The sequence below is a fragment of the Budorcas taxicolor genome, chromosome 6 (assembly GCF_023091745.1).
Source record: "Budorcas taxicolor isolate Tak-1 chromosome 6, Takin1.1, whole genome shotgun sequence".
NCBI classification, from domain to species: Eukaryota; Metazoa; Chordata; class Mammalia; order Artiodactyla; family Bovidae; genus Budorcas; species Budorcas taxicolor.
In genome coordinates this window covers 12,953,747-12,976,184 of record NC_068915.1, presented here as the reverse complement: position 1 = coordinate 12,976,184, position 22,438 = coordinate 12,953,747, and the positions used below count along the sequence as shown (strand labels likewise).

The 22,438-nt window shown below is 38.6% G+C and overlaps 1 protein-coding gene across 1 annotated transcript in view; it reads left to right on the top strand.

The window, feature by feature from the left end:
* Window positions 1-15,318: 15,318 nt before the first annotated feature.
* Window positions 15,319-22,438, top strand: part of ANK2 (ankyrin 2) — a 251,070-nt gene continuing 243,950 nt past the window's right edge. Inside the window, exon 1 of the mRNA XM_052641694.1 lies at window positions 15,319-15,643. Within this exon, the coding sequence (XP_052497654.1) occupies window positions 15,509-15,643 (135 nt within the window). The 5' untranslated portion in view covers window positions 15,319-15,508. The remainder of the gene's footprint in view (window positions 15,644-22,438) is intronic.

The window sequence follows — 22,438 nt, the reverse complement described above, 5'->3', positions numbered from 1 at the left end:
TCCAGTGATTTCTAAAACTTTTGAAGGATTTTCTCTTCTGTCTTAGCACACATGCATGCATGCTAAGTCGCTTTGGTCATGTCTGACTGTTTGTGGCCCCATGGACTGTAGCCCACCAGACTCCTCTGTCCATGGGATTCTCCAGGCAAGAATACTGGAGTGGGTTGCCATTCCCTTCTCCAGCAGATCTTCCCAACCCAGGGAGCAAACCCGTGTCTCTTTTGTCCCCTGCATTTACAGGCAAGTTCTTTACCACTAGTGCCACCTGGGAAGCTCTCTGACATGTGTGGGTTTCTCCAATGGAAAGCTGCTAGAAAGTGTACACATCATTGTAGTGCAAAAATAAAGCAAGGAACTGTGAAGCTCATTTAGACTTTAAAGACTCGCAAAGAAACTGTGGCATGTCAGTGTATTTTATAGACTGTCAAGTGGAGACCAATCTGCAGAACAGAACACCAAAGGCACACTTCTGTTGCAACAAGCAGTATATTGTAACCGAGTATAAAACCTTCTAACATTCCTGTACCCAAAAGCATGGTGGAATTAAATGGGATTCTTCATGAGTCTTCATATTCTGAAGAAGCAGTTTTTTCCTTTGTGAAACCACATTCATTTTCATGGAAGATTCAGGGGGTAAAAACACACACAGGCAAGATATAAAAATGAAATATAGACTTCATACGAAAGCTTCATACAGCTTTTGTAAAGATAAAAGCTTTAATGGTTCAAAGGCTCTTCCCACCCCGCTTTTTTCTGTGAGTTCAATGATTGTCTAATTCCTTGGAGTACATAGGTCAACAGTACTAGAGAAGTAAAGTTGACTAGGAAATTATCATATAAAAGAAAAAGTAGAACACTGTTCTGAGATGTCACAAGATGATAAATTCTATTGCAACTTGATTAGAGGTTTTTTTTTTTTTTTTTCCTTCTAACTAGCTTATTTGAAGTAGTATCTTTTCTGAGAAAACCTTTCCTTGGAACTCTGTTCCTAAGGTATGATGTATATGTATGCACATAGGATCTAGATTCTATACATCTGTATTTCTCAAAATTTTATTTCTCTCCTCTACTTTTTCTCCCCCTGAGTTTTCAGTATATTGAAGTTACAGTGTTGTCATCTTATTGTAGTATGTACTTCAAGTGTACTTAAGGGAACGATCATTTTAGTAAGATTTAACAACAGAATGGATCCATTTCATAAGTATGTGAAATTAAAAACAAATTTTGGAAGTTCAAAAGTACCAACATTTAAAATATAGAATCATTTCACAGCACTACTTTCTATCTTGCAATGCTGGCTTGAGGCCTGATGACATGGTCTCAGTGAGACAGCCCATAAGATGGATGGGAACGTTTGGGGTCTGGCTTTAGACCCATGGAGTTGCAAAGTCTGGGCCCAGACAGGTATGCCAGGCTTTGCTGTTGTTTAGTCACTAAGTCACGTCTGACTCTTGCGACCCCAGGGACTGTTGCCCTCCAGACTCCTGTGTCCATGGCATTTCCCAGGCGAGGATACTGAAGTGGGTTGCCGTTTCCTTCTCTGGGGGTCTCCCCAGCCCAGGGATTGAACACGGGCCTCCTGCACTGACAGGCATGTTCTTTATCACTGAGCCATCTGGGAAGCCCATGCCAGATGCGGCGTCACACAGTCACCTCATCCACAATGTGCAAAGCAGCAAACACTGGGGTTTTTATTGGGCAGGGGAATATAGCAGTGGGGAATTTCAGCCGCTTGGCAATCAAGCAGGCTTCTCTTGTTGGCCAGGATGATACGACTCCATGTTACAGATTATGGGACAAAGCTTTGGTATTGGAGAGGAAAGTGTCATAAGTGTACCTTGGAAGCGATACCACCTACAACCTTCTTCATGACAACCCTCCAACCAGCGAGAGGCACACAGACTAGATTTAGAAGGAAGGGTTACTCCTTTTCAGTGACAACATGGACAGAAAAACGGAGAGGAAAATGAAGTTATATTTGGGGGATGACATCATTACTGGTTGTCCTTAGATGCAGACGAAGCTTCAAGGACTTGCTTCCAAATGGTTGGTAAATGAGACAGGGGAGCAGGAGGAACTTTTCCTGAAACTGACTTCATCGTGAGCTACCACTAGGTGGAAACCTGAGGAAGTTTGACCCATTTGCTTTGAAATTAAGGATGAATGGAGGCAGCAAATGGGATCTAGAGAGAAATAAGACCATATAGCCTCTGTAGTTTTTTAAAAAAACAATTATTCATTATATTATTTGATCCCCACAACAAAGTATATTTTCAGCTTCATTTTTCAGGTGCATAAATGAGGTTGAGAAAGATTAATTTTTCTTCCTCCAAATCTCAGAGCAACATCCCAGATATCCAATTCCAGAGCTCATGCCTTTTCTCTAAACCATGCTGGTGTGTACTGTGACACAATATCTAATTTTTCAGCACTTTTAAATTATATTGTGTATGTGCTCAGATGCTCAGTCATGTCTGACTCTTTGCAACCCCATGGACTGTAGCCCCCCAGGCTCCTCTGTCCATGGGATTCTCCAGGCAAGAATACTGGAGTGGGTTGCCATTTCCTCCTCCAGGGCATCTTCCCAACCCAGGGATCAAACCTGTTTATGTTACATCTCTGCATTGGCAGGTGGATTCTTTACCACTGCTGCTGCTGCTCTTAAGTCGCTTCAGTCATGTCCAGCTCTGTGCGACCCCATAGATGGCAGCCCACCAGGCTCCCCCATCCCCAGGATTCTCCAGGCAAGAACATTGGAGTGGGTTGCCATTTCCTTCTCCAATGCATGGAAGTGAAAAGTCAAAGTGAAGTCGCTCAGTCGTGTCCGACTCTTAGCGACCCCATGGACTGCAGCCTACCAGGCAGGCTCTTCCGTCCATGGGATTTTCCAGGCAAGAGTACTGGAATGAGGTGCCATTGCCGTCTCCATTACCACTAGTACCACCAAATGGTAGAACAGATAAATAAATACAAGTGCAATTCAAACAAAGAAAAATAAAGTGAGGAAAATTTATCATAGCTAACATTTCCTGAACAATGCAATGTGCCAGGCACTATGTTAAGTATTTATATGGCAACTATTTCAACTCTCACAACACCATGAAATAGAAATGATTATAACCCCCTTTTGTCAAATGGAAAAATGAGGTTTAAGGAAGAAGAAAGAGAAAGCTCTTGACAACTTGTATCTGCACTTCTATTTATAATGCTGGAGAGAAAAGTAGCTGTGATGTAGGATATATAACACCAAGACACATGAAAATATTTCTGACATTTCCAGGAACAAAGCAAATAGGATAGAGCAGCCTCTTAAGAGACATGATGTGGTTTATACTATATCAAGTTCTTCAATAGTAAGGTTATAGAATGAAGGACAAAGTCATTAAAATTATTAAGTGCTCAAGTATGACTTGCATCTCCAACAATCCAAATAACTTCAAAGCAGATGTCGAAGTCCTAGATGTCTCTAAGAGGAATATGTGGTAAAAGTGGAAGACAGATGAGGTAGGTCTCGTGGAGCTGTGAGTATCAAATAGCTGATTAATTTGAAGGCAGTTTATCAAACTGTGGATGCAGCTGGTTCTAAATTTTCTTGAAAGTTAGTTTTTTCACTGGACCATAAAGAGAACCCAAGGACAAAAATACAAAACAAACTGGAAAAGAAAGATCACGGAGGCATTGTTGATTCTGAGCACAAAAAGGTATATAGCACATAAAGGTCTTTGGGTGGCCTTTCGGCTTTGCTGAGCAGTGAGGACCAGGATCTGTATGTTATCTGTGTAACTCAGAGAGATCGATTGTGCTGTACCTTAGTGTGGGCTATTAATAAACTGAACTATTTTGGGTTCCAGAGCAAAGAGAAGCAAACTTTTAAGAAATGATTTTTAACATTTGATCCCCAAAGCAGCTAAAATCAAATGTTATTAAAATAGAAAGAACTTATTTCGGCAAAATTGACATTTTAAAATGTCAGTGGTTAATGAAAGCTACATTTGCACTTATTGATGTCATAAAATGCTTCTTAGTCAGTCAAATAAAACATTACCTATGTGTTTATTAAAATTTGACAAAAATCTGATTAGAATCTTGCAATATAATCCTATGAGTTATTAAAATATGAAGTTAGGAATAAATGCTATTGCCATAGGGATTTAGAAATTGTAAATTGTAATTTCAAGCTTTAGAATTATCATAAAAAAGGCAAGACTTTGAATTTTTGTGGTGCTCCTTTCTTGAGGACACAGATTTATTGCAATTAACATATATCAGAATCACTGGCAGCTAATAGTGGCAAATATCGGAGAGTTCCACTTGAGAACTTTAATTGATTATTTTTTGTGAACTAAAGTTGAAAGTGCAAATCTTTTCTCCGAGTACCTACTGTAGACGGATCCCTGTGGGGTGATTTTGCACTGCGGATTTACTGTGCTATTGATTGTTGTCTGCAAATGTTCGTGTTTTTCACTGAAGGTTAGATATGTGAGAAGTAAGGGTACGTGTGAAGAAATAAAAACTGGCGAGAGGAGATGGAAGTGGGTTTCATAGATTGGAGGCAATGTCAGAGGAGCTCCTGACTGTATAGAGGTGATGGCCATGAAGAGGATTAGATGTGACAGTAAAGGCAGGGATTTATTGATAATCTATCATCATCAATAAAAAAGAGCCAGTAGTGAAAGAGCACAGAGCAGCACCCCAGGTGGAAAGAATGGAATGAAAATACGTTTCTACCACAAGTAACACATTAGAGACCCAGAGAGGCCAAACCACAGAGTAGTGTGAGGGTGTAAACATTCACTGTAGGAGTAATCTATTTGGGCCTCTAGACAACAGTCATTGCATTTTTCTGGCATTAGCAGTGATTGCTCTCCATAGGTTTTAGCCATGGATGAACTATCCATGATAAAAATCAGTAGTTTTTCTCTTACTTAATAAACCATATTCTGGTTTGGGGCTACTTTTGTGGTCATTTGTATTTTTGTTCTTTTCACGCCTGCTCATATGCTAATGATTACCAGTAGGTTCAGTGCCTAGACTATTTCATGACAAAAATTAAACATCTGAAAAAACGATCATAAGAGAACTGACAGGATAATCATATGAACAAAACCAAGGAGCATTAACTGGTAATTGAATAGTTTGCTGTGGATTGCCATTCTCAGAGATTTATTGAAGGATTTCTGTGTGTACATCAGAAATATTACACATTTGCCTCTTTTTACAAAAATGATATATTTGAACCTGGCTTATACTGCTGAATAAATATTAATGAGATGAATGAAATAAATGTTTTTAAAAGCCAATTTTATTTTAAATGTGTTAAGGAAGATTTTTATTTTTTAATGTATTCAATAATTACAAGTGGCTGCTATATCAGAGGCATTATCAGAAGCACTGGAGACAAATAGAAAAATAATATATAATGAACTCATACTATGGTGAAGAAGACAGGCATGTAAAAAGATGATTACAGTTCAGTGTAGCAATCACTGTGATAGTTCTGTTGGCAATAGGCCCTAATCCTGTTGGCCAGGCAGGGCTTCCAAGAGAAGTCTTGAAATATAGAGGGAGGGAGGGAGAGAGGGGATCCAGATGGAATACTAGTTGTTTATAAAAGTCTGGAAGAAATTACAAGAGAAAAGGCTAAGGTGGAGGGAGGAGGGGACCAGATCATACAGGACTCTGCAGACCACATTAGAGATTCTCCCTTTTATCAGGAAAATTATGAGAAGTGCCCTGAACAGGTTTAAGCTTTGGAAAGATCACTCTAGCTATGGTGTAGAGAATGGATTGGAATAGAGCAAGGCTAGAAGTAGGAAACTGTTTAGGAAGTGGTTATAGTAAAGCAGCCAGGAAATGATAAATTCCTGTCGTAACACAGTAGCAAAGGGGTGTACAAAAGTAGCCTCTTCAGGCCTGGGTGTATGGAAAAGGGGACGTTAAATACATCAGCAGTTTCCAGCTGGAACACAAGGTGTGCAAGGGTGCTGCTCAGTGAGCTGGAGAAGACAGGGTCGGGAGTGGGTTTGGGGGAAACAGTGGCTCAGAGGAGAGAATTTTAATGACCTTGGAAAGCCCTGAGCATGTTTAAATGCCAACTTTTAAGATCTATTAGAAAGGAGAAACTTTTTAAAAAGATTTTTAAAATAACCTCTCTTAAAAATACTCAAGATTTCGAAACAGATCTGTGTTTTCATATCGTATTTACGTTCCCTCTTTCTTTCCTTCCCTTCTTTCTTATCTGCTGCAGAGAAGATATCATTTGCTGAGCTCATAGTATGATTTATAGATTACAACTCTAAAGATTAAAGACATACAAGTATTAGTATAAGAGTCTGTTTACCGTAGCTCATTATTATACAGGTAAGAATAAATTCCAACATGGCAGCTAGCAGCACTCTGTTCAGTATTCACTCTTTAACAACACGTGGCCAATAACATTGTAGCTCAGAGGACGTTAAGACCACACTGACACTATGAAGACTTGAGTTTTCAATATTAATTTTATGATATTTTAATTTTTATGGTTTTTGATTGGCTATAAAATTATTCTGCCATCAAAAGATGTAAGACATTATTAAAACTTAAAAAACTTTCCACTTTTCAGGGAGAATAACTGACATTTAATCAGGATATTTATTTATTTAAAAAAATTTATTGGAGTATAGTTGATTTACAATGTTGTGTTACTTTCTGCTGTACAGCAAAGTGAATCAGTTACACATATACATGTACTCACTGTTTTTAGGTTCTTTTCCCCTATAGGTCATTATAGAGGGCTGGTAGTTTCCTATGCTATGCAGCAGGTTCTTTTAGTTGTCTATTTTGGGATTTCTTTGGAGGGAATGATGCTGAAGCTGAAACTCCAGTACTTTGGCCACCTCATGCGAAGAGTTGACTCACTGGAAAAGACTCTGATGCTGGGAGGGATTGGGGGCAGGAGGAGAAGGGGATGACAGAGGATGAGATGGCTGGATGGCATCACTGACTCAATGGACATGAGTCTGAGTGAAGTCCGGGAGTTGGTGATGGACAGGGAGGGCTGGCATGCTGCGATTCATGGGGCCGCAAAGAGTCGGACACGACTGAGTGACTGAACTGAACTGAGTGTGTATATGTGCTTCCCTGGTGGCTGGGACAGTAAAGATTTGCCTGCAGTGAGGGGAGACCTGGGATCGATCCCTGGGTTGGGAAGATCCCCTGTAGGAGGAAATGGCAACCCACTCTGGTACTTTTGCCTGGAGAATCCCATGGACAGAGGAGCCTGGCAGGCTACAGTCCATAGGGTTGCAAAGAGTTGAACACGACTGAGCAACTTTCACATTCACATGTGTATATATCAATCCCAATCTCCCAATTTATTTCTGCCCCCATTGGTTGCCGTTAGATTGTTTTCTATATCTGACCAGAATATTCTAGTATAAATAACATATGAAAAGAAAGTTGTTTGTACTTCGAGGTGCATAGAATACATTTGTTCTAGAGAGAGCTTAAAATAGATTCTAAATTAATTATCATTTGGACAATGAAATTCAGATGCTTTCTGGTACTCTAATTTATCACAGCCTTTGAAATAAATTCAATTTAGTCTATCATCTTGTAGTTCATTTAATTCTTGATTAAATGCACACTCAACAAGTAGTTTTAAAAGAAAACTAGTGATACCATAGTTTACAGTCAAACTTGGATGAAACTACTTGTTTCAATGTTTTAATGTATTACAAGAATATTGGGTACCATACTCATAATAATTCAGTTTAATTTGTAACTTTAATAAATACTCATATCTGCTCCAATTTGGTTAGATATTTAGTTTGAAGTTGAATTTGTTCTTGATTGATCAATACTTGGCTATAGCCTGACAGTCTGTTTCAAATGGTGTGTGTGTGTGTGTACATCTGCTCTTATTTTGTTTGGAAAATATTATTTTAAAATATTTGAGACCAACAAATTAAAATATCTGAGTATATGATTGCATTGAACTGGACTCTGTTTTACAGCTGAAGACATTCTTGCAGTAATGACAAGTCGATTAAAACATTTAAACCATCATATTGGATGGCAAAACCCTCAAAGTTGATGAAAAGTTGCTATTTCTCTGGACCCTCCAGGGTGAATGTACAAACTGAGACTATAAATGCATGTGGTTTAACGCCTGTGAATCATCAAAGGAAAACATTGTCCAGATTCTGAGTGAAGTGAGAATTGAGAAGTATGGAAAGGATAAGTAAATTTTAATTTTTTTTGTCTCAGTCATGGATAATTAATTTGAGCTTCCTAGTGGGATTTCCTATATGCTTAATAGTAGAACATTATTTGAAGAGATTGATTATGAATTCTTCCTGTTTATCTTGTCCTAAGGTTCAAGTCCTGTGTCTAATCGCTGTGGTGGTCAGAGGCCTCTTTGATAGGCAGGTCTAGAGAACCGTGGCAAACAGTGGACAGAACAGAGCTGGTCAGCTTTCTCCGCAGCCTTGGAGAACGTTGTTCCTTTGAACACTAGCCTTTCCCCATTAACTGATCCACAGCTGTTCTCCACACCATTCATTGATTTTTAAATCACCTTAACAGAATCCTTTTCGGATTCCCTTTGTCAGCTATCTTTCTAGTTTATAGGTGGAAATTTACAAGAAGTGTTGATAAACTAAAGCCAGATTGTAGTAGAGCCCTCTTCCTGCTTTTTTATTTTTGTCACGTGGTCCTCTCTATAAACAATGCTTGTCGGGAACCCCTGCTTTAGTTGTTAACCTCTTTCTGAGTATTATGTACACACATAGTTTTCTTCAGAAAAAGTAGCAGTGCACAATGGCTAAATTGTTTTATTCATGTTGTGTTTCAAAATCCAGTTTAATATGACAGGGCATAGAGCTGGTCAAATGGCCCTTTAGACCGAGTTTGCACACCCTACAATTCTTGCCTCATGGTCTCTTTAATGTTAGTCAAAGACATTTATTGAGTGCCCACTTTGTGGTGGGCATTGTGTGGAGTAGCCTTTAGAAAACTTCTCAAGTTGTTAGCACTGTTTATTAAAGAATGTCCTCCTTTATGTACTAGAAGTGAAGAGCCAGCAGTCTGGAATGAAAATAATCACTGGCAGGAATGTAAAATTAAATTGGTTAATTGATGTTTGTGGGCATATAAATAGCTTGGCAATATTCATCTTGATTAATTTATGTATAGCATAAACAGTAAAACGCCTTTGCACTGACCTCAATTAGAAAAGTTATGCCACATGTTACTACAGGGAATCTAGCGTGGATCTATAAATTATGCAATGGTTTTTCTGATCGATCAATTATATAACAGTCCCGACTGGTGAAAATCATTATATATTTAACTTCTAGTCAAAGAAATGACATTGAATGTATCCAGACAAGGGAGAAAATAACATGCTGCCTCAGTTTTTGCACAAAGTGTTCCAGTTTTATTTCCACAGGTCAGTGGTTCCAAAGTTAGAAGAACCTGTCCTTGGTTTCGTGTGGTTGGGCATGGAGAATTTTGCACACAATAGGAGTAACAAAATACTACTCTAATCAGATAAATACATTCGACCATAACAATTAGTCTTGAATTGGGGGAAAAAAAGCAGAAAGAGATGGTTTGTAATTTAAGCAGATTTCTAAATTCAGCAGAAGTAAAATAAATCTTACATATTAACAGTAGCCTTCAAAATACAATCAAAGTGTTAACTAAATATCATGTTAGAACTATACACTTTGTACATGATAGTTCAGATTAAGAGAGATTTTACCTTGAATTTTTCATCTAATAGATATTCCTGAAAAACCCTTACTACTTGGAAGAGAGGGAAAAAATTAATTTCCATGATTCTGAGTGAATTTTTCTTTCTGATTTGCCACTTTTAAGAATTTTGGCAAAAGATTTTTCTTTCAGTATTTTCAATATGATAGCACTTGCCCTTTAAGAACAAATGAATCAAAATATTTGAGGGAAAATGAAACCCCTGCTAGTATTTGCAGTTGATTTTCAAACACGTGTCCTACAGAGTCCTATGAAGCTATCCTACCACGCCCATTTTGGTGAATGAGACCATTCCAAGTGAAAGGTCTGTTACAAATTGTGAAATATAGAATAGTGGCAGGGTGCAGTTTCCAAAACGTTTGAAAGTTTTCAGTGGGGCTAATATTCAGAAAGTGAAAGAAAGTGAAGTCGCTCAGTCGTGTCCGACTCTTTTGCGACCCCAGGGACTGTAGCCCAGCAGGCTCCTCCCTCCATGGGATTCTCCAGGCAAGAGTGCTGGAGTGGGTTGAGTCTACTTCCTCTATGCCAACAAAGAGTTGGCCATATCTCACACTATGGTCCTTTCCTCTTTATTAGTCTCCCAGGGAAATGCTGTGCGTCATAGTCAGCTCATAGCACAGGGGCCCGTGATGCAAGATGCTGAGTACTTATTCTTTTTGTTTGTTTTTAATGCTAATGAACTAAACAGATGTCACCTTCACTCATCACCTGGTGTTAGATGTGTGTTCAAGTGTTAACTTATTTCATAGAAGTAAAGAGCTTCAGAGCTGGAAGGAATCTAGCAATCAGTCAGTCTAACCCCCTTATTTTAGAAAAGAGAAAATGAAAGCCCTGATTTGATATAGGTTACACACATCTGCACAGGTGTATTAGTAGTAAACCCAAAATCTAAATTAGTTACTCCTAGCTATGAGGTCTTTTCATGCCTCTGCAGAACCTGTGATCTAACTCTATAGGTTAACTTGTAGAACCTTGACAGGTATTTCTTCTCCAAGGTGTTAGTTTTCTGATGATTCTTTAATCATTGCTTCTTACTTAGGAGGTGAAATGTAAAACTACAGGGGGTGGTTTTCAGATTTGCCACCATAGGGACTACAGGAGCTACTTTCAGAAGATTAGAGCTGAGAAGATGGCCTTTGTTCTCAGTCCTGAATCACTTCTCTCTTGATGGATTTGAAACACAGCAATATAGGTGGAATAATAACAGTACAAGTGCCTGAGGATTTATGAAGATATTGCAAATACGTCACATTGCAGGTGTCTTTAATTTCACTTTCTACATCATACACCAAGTTCAAGTATCCTGCTCCAAGTGTGGCCAAACATGCAAATATTTGCTTTCTGAGTAATTTGCCCTAATGACTTTGGAACATTTTTGAGAAACAGTGGTGACATTGTTCTGCCCTAGCAGAAAACATACTCCTTGTTGTATCCATAGAAATCCTAGCACTCTGTGGGCATACTGTTAGGGCATGGGTGCTGCACAGTACACACTAACTTATCTTCTAGATGACACCGTGTTAGGTATATACATTGTCATATCACCCGAGGCTTTGTCACAGACTTGTCTGGCGGTCACTCTGACTTAAGCACTAGGTGTGAAACTGGAAATGTCTTAACTTCTGAAGTAACGCCTTTTTCTGTGGACCCTTCCCATCGTTTTGTTTTGATCAGACTGAAAGCATCAGACCACTGGCAAAGTTTGGAACGTGAAAGCTATTTGTTGGAAGTTCTGTTTTTAGTAGCTATTATATCTTCCAAGTCAATACTTTAAATCTAAAAGCCAGAAAATAGAAAATGTCAGCAGTTATAGGAGCACCAGTCTTGTGTACTTTTCCTTTGCCCATTTTTGTTTAGCCATTGACCTTTGGCAATGGGATTTTGGTACCACTATGGGACGTATTTTGGGCTGCTCGAATGATAGTAGCGTGGATATTATAGTCAACAAACGTGACATTTCTCTTCTAGGAAAAGAATGAGAAGATGTCCCTGGAATAAAAATGTAAGAAAAGGGTTGAAGATTGATTGCTAGTCATTTAGAAAAAGTATCTTCTAAGAGTTGTTAACAGCTTCTTTGTTGGAATTTTTTTTCTTTTGTAACAAAGCACTACAAATTCTTTTCTAGGTAGATTCACCCAAACAATGTTAATATTTTTTTTCAAAGACTAAAAAGGGTGTTTATTGCAGATCTGGAAATAAAATTAAAGATTTGTCATGTTTAAAATGTTTATAATGATTAAATCTATCACTGTTAATATAGGAAAGGAGAAGTTTAGGTCAGTGTAGTCCAGTTAAATATTGATGTTACAAATTGTGCTCCTATCTGCGGCTACCTTTTATTCATTTACTTAACAAACACTTAATACTCTTGTGTGGGTTTTACCTCTGAGAAGGTCAGTGAGAGAGATGAAGAATATTATATAAAAAGACAAGAGCCAATGGTAGTCTCAACTTTATTCAAGATAGAACAAATAGAAAAAGAGACTACCATAGATGTAATTAAGACTTCCAGAAGGAAGTGAATTTTAAAAGTTTTGCAAAAGACAGTGAACTTGTACTGGCAGGGAATGGCAAGGCGTGCTTGGCTGAAAGAGAAACAAAATCTAAGGCTCAGTGGTGGTAGAATGGGTAATGTATTAACGTGGCAGAAACATGCCAGGAAAGACTTTATGCTGGTGAAGCACTGTAAAAGTATTTTATCAAGCACCGAAGAACATCTCTTCCAATCTGGAGTAGTTAATTTTTTCCTTTTTTTCAACTTGGTTTAGTACTGATTTTCAGATCTGAGCTCAGTGAAGGCTCAAGAAGGCTAGAGAGAATTTTTAGGATTTGCTTTCAGTTATTAAGTTGCATAATTCTATATAAAAGAATTGAATATTAAATTTCTTGTTTAAAAAAAGTCAACTAGTTGATTCTAAAGGTGGGGCTAAATGGCTAGTGAAACCTTGATTTATATTTTGAATAAAATAGTTCATATATATTCAGGAAGAAGCAGCCATTGTAAGAGTTTGTAATGCATTGTAAGGCTTTTAAGTGCCTTCTAGAAAAGAGAGGGAAATTTCAAACATATTCTTTTGATAGAATTTATAACCACATCATTAAACATCATAGCTTACCTTATTCCTGCAGAACATGGTTCAAGTACATGGAACATTTGATGAAAAACTACCATACCATGCAAATAGTTTATTTAAGGATAATTCAGGCAATATGGAAGGCTTTTCCTTGATATACCTCAGTTACCAATCCAATCGTGTAACTGATACTGAAGCTCCATCTTTTTTAATACCTTCATCCAAACCTTTAACATTTAAAGTGTTTACATTATGTTCCTCTTTGACGTGGATGAAGAAATCATGTCCACCCCTCCATTGTTGTCCTAATACTGTTGGTTCAGTCAATTAAAAAAAAAGTATATATATATACACACTGTGCTGTGCTTAGTCACTCAGTCGTGTCCACTCGTTGCGACCCCAGGGACCTCAGTCCGTGAGGCTCCTCTGTCCATGGGGATTCTCTAGGCAAGAATACTGGAGTGGGTTGCCATGCCCTCCTCCTGGGGATTTTCCCAACCTAGGTATCAAAGCAGGGTCTCCTGCATTGCAGGCGGATTCTTTACCAGCTGAGCTACCAGGGAAGCCCGTATATATGTATCCTTAAAGCTGATTTGATCCCTGGGTTGGGAAGATCCCTTGGAGGAGGAAATGGCAACCCACTCCAGTATTTTTGCCTGGAGAACCCCATGAACAGAGGAGCCTGGGGGGCTACAGCCCATGGGGTTGCAAATAGGCGGACACAACTGAGCATGCACGCAACACAAGCAAATAGCTGATTCACATCGTCGTACGGCAGAAACTAAGACAGCATCGTAAAGCAGTTATCCTCCAATTAAAAAAAAAAAGAAAGAAATCAAAGGGTAAAGAAAAAACAAAAACCAGGATTGGTAAAAGAAAAGCAGTGTGAGGCTCTTACAAAAGTCAACAATCCAGAAGTATCATTCTCAGATTTAAGTTCATAGAGTTTTGGACAGCAATATAGAGTAATAGACTATTTCAGGAATGCCATTTTTAATGGAAAAAAATGACAAAGCGTGTTTAGTGTTTTTTTTTTTAAATGACAGATTGAAAGGTGAGCTCTAGTTATCAAGTGTAATGTGTTTGATTCATAAGTATCTTCCACATCCTGTTTTCCCCAAATTATTATTTTCAATTCAGTTGAAAACATTTAAGCATTTACTATTTAATATGTAACATATGGATGGATGATATAAAAATCAAAACTGGACCCTACAAGTGAATAGTTTAAAAACCTATTTGGAAGAGAAAATATGCATACACAAAACAAATAACAATTGAGGAAGGATAGAATGACTAAAATAACTAAATATATAAATTTTAGAGGAAGTTCTATGGAGGGAATAAAGTTCAACCCATAATATGTGTTAGTCGCTCAGTTGTGTGCGACTCTTTGCCACCCCATGCACTGTAGCCTGCCAGGCTCCTCTGTCCGTGGGACTCTCCAGCAAGAATAGTGGAGTGGGTTGCCATTTCCTTCTCCATCAACCCATAATAGTCTATAACAAAGTCGTGATTTTTTTAAAAATCATAATTGGCTTTAAAAACCTATGGTGTATTTGCTGTGCTCATCTCAGTGGAGAACAGTGTCTTTCAAAATCTGTAATGTGGTTTCAAAGATAGTATGTATTGTGTTGAAAACCATTCTTGAATATCTATTATAAAGCTGAGTGAAGCATTTTCAAAATAGTACAAATTAAAACAAATTATGTAAAAAGTGTTATTTACTCAGTCTGACTCTGCAACCCCGTGGACTGTAGCCCGCCATGCTCCTCTGTCCTTGGAATTCTCCAGGCAAGAATACAGGAGTGGGTTGCCATTCCCTTCTACAGGGGATCTTCCTAACCCAAGGATCCAACCGTGGTCTCCTGCATTGCAGGCAGATTCTTTACTTTCTGAACCGCCAGGGAAACCCAAAATGAATTATAAATGAAGCAAAATGTTTTTTCTTCCTGAAATGCTGGCAGGTAATGAAAAACTGTGGATACCTTATAAAATTTCAAACATCCATATTGGTGTAAAATGAACCATTTTGATGGATGTTTTTCCAGTGGACTTTAAATGCTGCAAGGATGGTTAATTGTCTCCTGTAAATGATTATGAAAAAAAAGCTATTTAAGCCAAGGGGCTGCTTCTTGGTTTATGCAATTACAAAAGTAATTTTTACCTGTTATGTTGGTGAAGTGAGGTTAGCAGCTTTGGTGTTCTGTGTGAGTAGAAAGACTGAGGGGAAAAAAATCAAAGGCATTCATTGGGTAATGCAGGAATTCTATGTAGAGACATTTTACACAGCAGGAACTTAAGTCCATGTGTAAAGCAGGCTGCTCGCATGGTGAAAAACAAAACAACACCGCCCCCTCCCCTGCCCCGCCTCGGCCTCGCCCCCCCTCACTCCATTGACATGCATAGCTGGCCTGGTAGGTGTAAAAATAGACTGGCAGCGCCTGAATTGGAAATGGTCACTGAAGGCAGCCTGCAGTTGCTGGGGTTTTGAGTTCTCTCTGACACCAGCAAGCCAGCCAGCAGATGGGGAGAACGGGTGAGGGGCGTGTAGGGGAATTGAGCAGAGGAGCCAAGGATCGCCTGGATGAATTGTCCACGTTAGTGTCCCCCTGGGAGCCCTGGACAGAGCACAGAGGGCAAGGCCGGGCCTACTGACAGCAGGAAGAACTGAGATGGGGAACGCAGCTCTCTGCCCGTCTTGCCAAGCGGATAAGAGCGTAAGAGCACAGGGACACTTGCAGGAATTGGACAGAACCCCAGACTACTATGGCTGTCACGGCGAGGACACCAAAGAACTTGGGCCGCGGGTAAGTTCTGAGCTCCAGACCGGAGGAGAGGAGGATGGTGGCATAAGAATCAACATTGGACCTCATTGGTTGAACCTCTGAACTTCCTGGAAGGAAGCTGACAGAATAAAACCAATGTGATCAAACCAGCTGACTGCCTCTGGTTCTGTGGCCTGCTGCTGCTTCCTCCTCGTGACCCGCAAGGTTCATGTTTGTACCTACTGACCTGACTTTAGTGATGAACTGACATTTGGGGGTATTACAAGGATGCCATCTCTTTAATTTAAAATTTGCAAAACTGAATATATATTTTATTACAGAGTGACTTGCAGCAGTACTGCACAGATCACTTACATTCAACCGGTTAATTTATTTTGCCTGTTGATATATTGATAGTTGATTTTTCATTAGAATCACAGATTATTTTTGAAAAGCTCATGCTAACTTCAAATCTCAGTTTCAGCCTATAAAGGCATTTTTTCTTCTAATATTTAATTGACCTCAGTGGAAAGCCCTTTAAATACTGTTCCTATTATGATAATAATATTTTGTTCAGAGTCCTAGAGAAGTTGAGCCATCACTTATTTAAGTTGACTTACATGCTTTAATAATTCAATCGTGGTGGGTTCCCTAAACTGGTTACAAAGGCTTATTGTGAATTTTTTTGGTGGTGGGGGGGAGGGCCAGAAATCTTTCTGAAATATTTTGATTTTCATTTTTGCTGGAGGATAAAGTGTATCTTTGATCTGTCAGATGCAGGAATTTGACCTGCATTGCAAGGCATTTGTTTCAGAGTGAAACCATGAAACTAAGATAAGGAGGATTTCCGAATCAGAGAAGCATGCTTTGTATTAACACTTCGAAGGGTTAGCCTGATATTTCCAGGAGTGAGGACTTTGAGGCGACTCCCTATGCTCTTTGGCTTTTACTCTGACCTGGATAATTTCATCATATTGTAGCTTTGAAATTCTGTCAGCCCACAGTGAAATGGAAAGAGAAACTAAGAATTTATCAATAAAAATAACGTGCAGGGCCAGCGTTTGCAGCTCCAGTGAAAAGGGTCTGTCAGCACTGTAGCGCAAAGGAAGATGGTGCTCTGGAATTAGAAAGACGCCACCCCGGGCAAGAGATGAAGCAAAAAGGTGGGGACGGAGGTGCTCCCCTGTGGAGGGAAGCTGCCTGCCTTTAAAACTGCCTTAAAAATAGCTTGGGTTTGCGACCCAGGGCTGTCGCAGGTTATGGTTTAAGGTTTAACTTTCCCACATCCACCAGCAGTGTCATTCAGAATTTCTGAGTAGCCACTTGGAGTCCAGTTATCACCTGAAGGGGCTAGAGAGGGTGAACTTTTGGGTAACTGTTCAGCAGCCTCTACAAGCTTGCTTAGTTGCATTATATATTTATATTTTCTAAGCAGTGACTACCTTGTTCAAAAAATAACTTCTAGGGATTTTTTCCCCCGTAATTTATCATTTAGGCCATTCTTTGAAATATTAACTAAGACTTCCTTCAATATTTTTAAGTTACACAACTCTATTCCGTGTTTTCACCTCTTAAAAACCAATAAGGAAAATGTAAAGCATGAAAATAAATTAAAAGTACTTTAAAAGTCCAATATAAAGGCCTATTTTTAAAATGTAGAGAAGAGACAGTATTCTGATGCACTGATGGTTTCTTTCAGGTAAAGAAGAGCAAGTGTTAGAGTTAGTGAGTTAAGAAGAGCAAGAAGAGTTAGTGTGATTTTGAGATTCAAGCGCTAAAATAAATTCATTTAAAACTTCTGAGTTCAGAAAATGATTTAAAAAAGCTTTTTAAGAAGAAATAATCATTCCCTTGTTAAAAATCCTCATATCTCTTGTAATATAGATATTAGCCCTAAAAAACTTTTGAGTTGATTTTTTAAAAAATAATTACAGTCTAATTTCTGTGAATTAAATAATATACTTGTAGCCTGCTGATAGTTAAATAAACCCTTCTGTCAAAGATTTTACAGGCAGGAGCATATAATGATTGCTGTGATATGGAAAGAAATGGCAGAAGTGAAATGCACCTGTTGTCTGCCTTATGTAGTGATATTCTGCTCAGGATTTTATCACTTTAATCATGGGCAAAATGATTAATTAATACCAATAATAGCAAGCAAAATGTGTGGTTCTCTCTAGCTTAAGTTCCCCAAATTTAAGTAATCTACCATCTTTCTTTACTTTTAAATAGGTACTGTAAGACTGAAGTCACTCACTCCTTAGGCCATCTAAATAATTACATATCTTAATTAGTCTCTTTTTGTATCATTCAGGCTTATCACAATTGATGATTCAGTTAGGAGATTCACGTCTTCTTATCTTATATTTTTATAATATTCTTTTTTTTAAGGGGAAAACCAGAAACAGAGGTCCTTAGCACTTTTTTTTCTTCTGAAAATTAACTTATACGTGTTTTATAGAGTTTGTTGTGTTTGGGGACCCACAATTTCCCAATAAATAAATCTCCCAACTTTATTCATAATCAGAGCTAAACTCATAGGGAAAATATAAATTTAAGATTCTAAAATTGCTGGGCTTTATGTAAATTAATACTTCATTCTTTTCCTTAAGTTTTTATTTAGAATTTTGAATATTCTGACATTTGTTTGTATAGATAAGTATAGCAATGAGGAATAAGTATGTTACTAGCAATTGTGTTGGAAGTAAGCAAGCAAAAAGAATTTCTTCTTGTGTGTGTATGTTTGAAATTTCACTTATAGACTTATCCATTTTTAAAACGTTTTTAATTGGAAGAAAATTGCTTTACAGTGTTGTGTTGTTCGTTTTTTATAAGATAAAAAAAATCAGACCAGAATAATTTCCAAGTTTGTTACATAGTTAAGCCCAGAAGTTATGCCAAAAAAGTAGAAAATAAAAGTAAATATTGTGGCAATATAATAACTTCCTAAGCTTTAAAGCAACTTTAAAAGATGATAGCAAAAAAGATGAACAGTTCATACACCGCTGCATTTAAAAATTCTACAGCTGGATTAAAAATAGGTTATTTTATAACTTATGTACAAATTAATGCTTAAATTGCAGAGCCAAATTCAACAAACCCCTTCTGTAAAGGGCCAGAGAGTGGATTTTATAGGCGTTGTGGGCACGTGGGCTCTGTTGCAGCCTCTCTGCTGTGTTTGATTGTAGAGAAAAAGCAGTCGTAGACAGGAGACAGATAGCTGGCTGTATTAAAACAGTTACTAAATTTTTAAATTAAATTTTTGATTGCTGGTTTTTTCAGCCACTAAAATATTAATTTTAGTTACTTTTTGCATTTTGTAATACTATCCTTTAAAAAATAATAAAATAGCGTTCTATTTGTAAACAAAGAATATAGTGATATTCAGTGTCAGAAGAATGCTTTGAGACTGGTAGACATTCCTGGGTGTGCTGTAAACTTTTTCTAAATATTTGGAATGCAATCTGGGAATGTATTTCAAACTAGTTACAGTGTCTCTTTTCATTTTGCTAGTGCAGTGAGGACTCTAGTAGCAAGGAGGTATTTGCATGGAGAAAAAGAGTAGGCAAACCTTCTGGGCAGACTCCTAGCCCCAACTACACTGGACTCCAACCCCTCTATTGTGAGTATTCCCAAGCCTACCCCTCCCTTACTGCAAACTTTAAGGGTGCCAGAGAACTCTACCCTCAGAGACCTTATTCCAAATCCACCGAGAAAAAAATGTCTGGAGAGGTAAGACTCCTGAGCGTATGTTAGGGTTTTCCTCTGAAGTGTGGTTGTCTCTTAAATCAGTCCTTAAGGCTCCACAGTCTGCTATTATCAGTCAGTTTGACAGTTCCAGAAAGAGGAAGCATGTGGGGCAGGAGAGAGTCAAGAACAAAATTCAAGTTCTTACTCCGAGTAAGTTCTAGTAATAGTTCTAAATGTTTCTGTTGATCACAGAAGGGAAAATGGGATCATTCTCAGATACTTTTTCCTTTTCATTTACGCAGATGACTGGTATGTTTATTCTAGGTTCACTTATTAAAGAAGAAGTTCTAAGAGATACCTTATAGAATTTGTCCTGGATCCTTAGGGGAGCTCTATCAGGGACATAAGTTTGCAAAGCCATGCAGGGGCTGAGCCGGCTTCCAGAGAGACAGCTTCCAAGTTTGCAAAGCCATGCAGGGGCTGAGCCGGCTTCCAGAGAGACAGCTTCCCATGCTTTGGTAAAGTGCAGTCTAGAGCAACATCAGGAATGTATCTTTATTTCTTGTTCTTGGCTTGTGTTTTTGTTATGGCATCATTTATAGATTTGCATTTTGGTCTGTGTGTTCTGTATATTTTTCTTGCATTAAGATCGTGTACTTTTCATTGTAGTTTCTTTACTATTTCAGATGAATTTGTCTTGTCCCAAGAGCAAAACCATAAATATGATGCTTCATTGCAAATGTTACTTAGATTATCCATCCTGATTTTTGAATTATGATATCCTTGTTTTATCAGGTTTTTTCTCAGAGATTTTTATTTTCTTGTTTCATTTATTTATTTCCCCAGTTATAGCAAAGAATTTTATTCTCTTTATTTCAGGTTTTTTGTTACTGTATAAATTTTCTGTGACTTTAGTCCATGATCATGGAACTCTGATGTTATTGTGAAAACAATTCAGTACTTTTCTTCTGTGCTGAATCAAAAGGTAGTAAGTCAGTCAGAAAATATTTTTTGAGCTAGGTATTGATCTGAAAGCTGGCGATATGTTGATGAGACAGAGTAAGGGGAGACAGACTTTAACCATGCTTAGGGAGGTTTGGGGAACATGCTGCCCAGCTGAGGTAGGAGTGTGTTGGGTTAATTTAAGGTGCAGAAAGACAGTGTGGTTGCAGCATTGTGAACAGAGGGGCTGGCAACCAGGTCTGAGAGGTGGACCCAAGCCTACCTTGGCAGACGTTTAGCTTTCTTTCTAATTGTAGTGGGTCTTGGTAAAGGACTTTGGATTTCATTTAAAGTACAGTGGGAAATCTCGGAAAGGTTTAGGGAAATAGTAGAACCTCTGTTTTGCTTCAAAAGATCTCTGTGTCCCTCCTCCCACTCTTACTCCCTCCCTATGTCTCTGTCTCTGCCTCTCTCTTTGTCTGTCTTTGCTTGGTGGAGAATGGGTTGTACATTCTATCAAGGGAGGAAGAAGGGGAGCTGATTTGAGCTGCCCAGAAACCCCTGAGGTAAACAGTGTTGTTTAGTTGCTAAGTCATGCCCAACTCTTTTGCAAGCCCATGGACTGTAGCCTGCCAGGCAAATGATGACATAGGATTAAATTAGGGTGTTATCAGTGGTAGTGCGAAGTTGTCAATTTCTCGGAGTACGTTTTGTTTTTATCAAAGGTTGTATCAGCATATAAAAGAAAGACGAGGAGTTATTGGTTTAAGCAACTGGGTACCAGATGGTGCTGTTTACTAAGATGGAGTGGCATGTGCAAGAGTGTGAATGAATGTGGTGTGTAGGTGAGAGAAAGAGATAATTCCTTATCCATGAAGTACACAGAATGTCAGAAGGGTTAAACTTTCCAAGTTTCAGTTCTAAGAAGACAGAAATAAGAGACTTTGATATTGTGAACGTTACCTTGTGAAGTCTTTTTATAACGGCTAATAAAAGGTCCTTCCTATAGTTTTGTTATTAACCCTAAAAAGATCTGCAAGTATAATGAAATTCTTTCTGGTAAAACATTAAAAGTATAAAATGATACAGAGCATGGTTATGTAACTTTTAGATGATTTATTAAAGGTAAATATTGAAAGAAGAAAGATATGGCTTCTGTCCTCTAGGAATTTTCAGTCTAGTTGTAGAAGCAGGGCTTATTCACATGTAATCACTGAACCCTCAGTAGGAGAGTAGGTGGCACTGTGGGTGGTGAAATGAGTACCTACAAGATGCCAAGGAAGGAGAGGAACGGCACAGCCCACAGTGTTTGGGGGATAACCACAGACAGGGCTGAGATTCAGCCAGTATGGAGGAGAACAGCTGCACCAGTTGTTTCCAGTTTGAAATGTTTTCATGCAGACTAACTAAATAGCTGCTTCTGTGAGCTCACCAAGCTGTTCCTTCTATAATGCCTACCTGGAGCCCACCCCAGGATGCTTCAGCTTACTTCCAACCCTAACATGAGCAAACAAAGGATTACTGTGTGGGCCAGCTAGGGGCCTTCAGGACCACTTTCCTCCAGTGCTACAGCCAGCATCCATTGTGATTGTTTGATGTGTGAACTGTACCAGTTGTTACATATTCTGAATATCCAGTCTGTTAATGGATATGTTATAGCCTGTAGTAGATTTTTTTATTTTTTAATGTTTTTATTGCAGTACGCTGCTGCTGCTAAGTCGCTTCAGTCGTGTCCGACTCTGTGTGACCCCATAGACGGCAGCCCACTAGGCTCTCCCGTCCCTGGGATTCTCCAGGCAAGAACACTGGAGTGGGTTGCCATTTCCTTCTCCAGTGCATGAAAGTGAAAAGTGAAAGTGAAGTCGCTCAGTCATGCCTGACTCTTAGCGACCCCATGGACTGCAGCCTACCAGGCTCCTCCGTCCGTGGGATTTTCCAGGCAAGAGTACTGGAGTCGGGTGCCACTGCAGTATAGTTGGTATATAATATTATATAAGTTTCAGGTGTACAGTGTAGTGATTTACAGTTTTTAAAGGTTATACCCCACGTATAAGTATCACAAGATATTGGCTGTATTCTCTAAACTATACAATATATCCTTGCAGTTTATTTATTTTATATATAGTTTATACCTCTAAAACCCCTGGCCCTAACTTGCCTCCCCACCCTCCGCAACTGGTGTTGACCAGTTTGTTCTCTACGTCT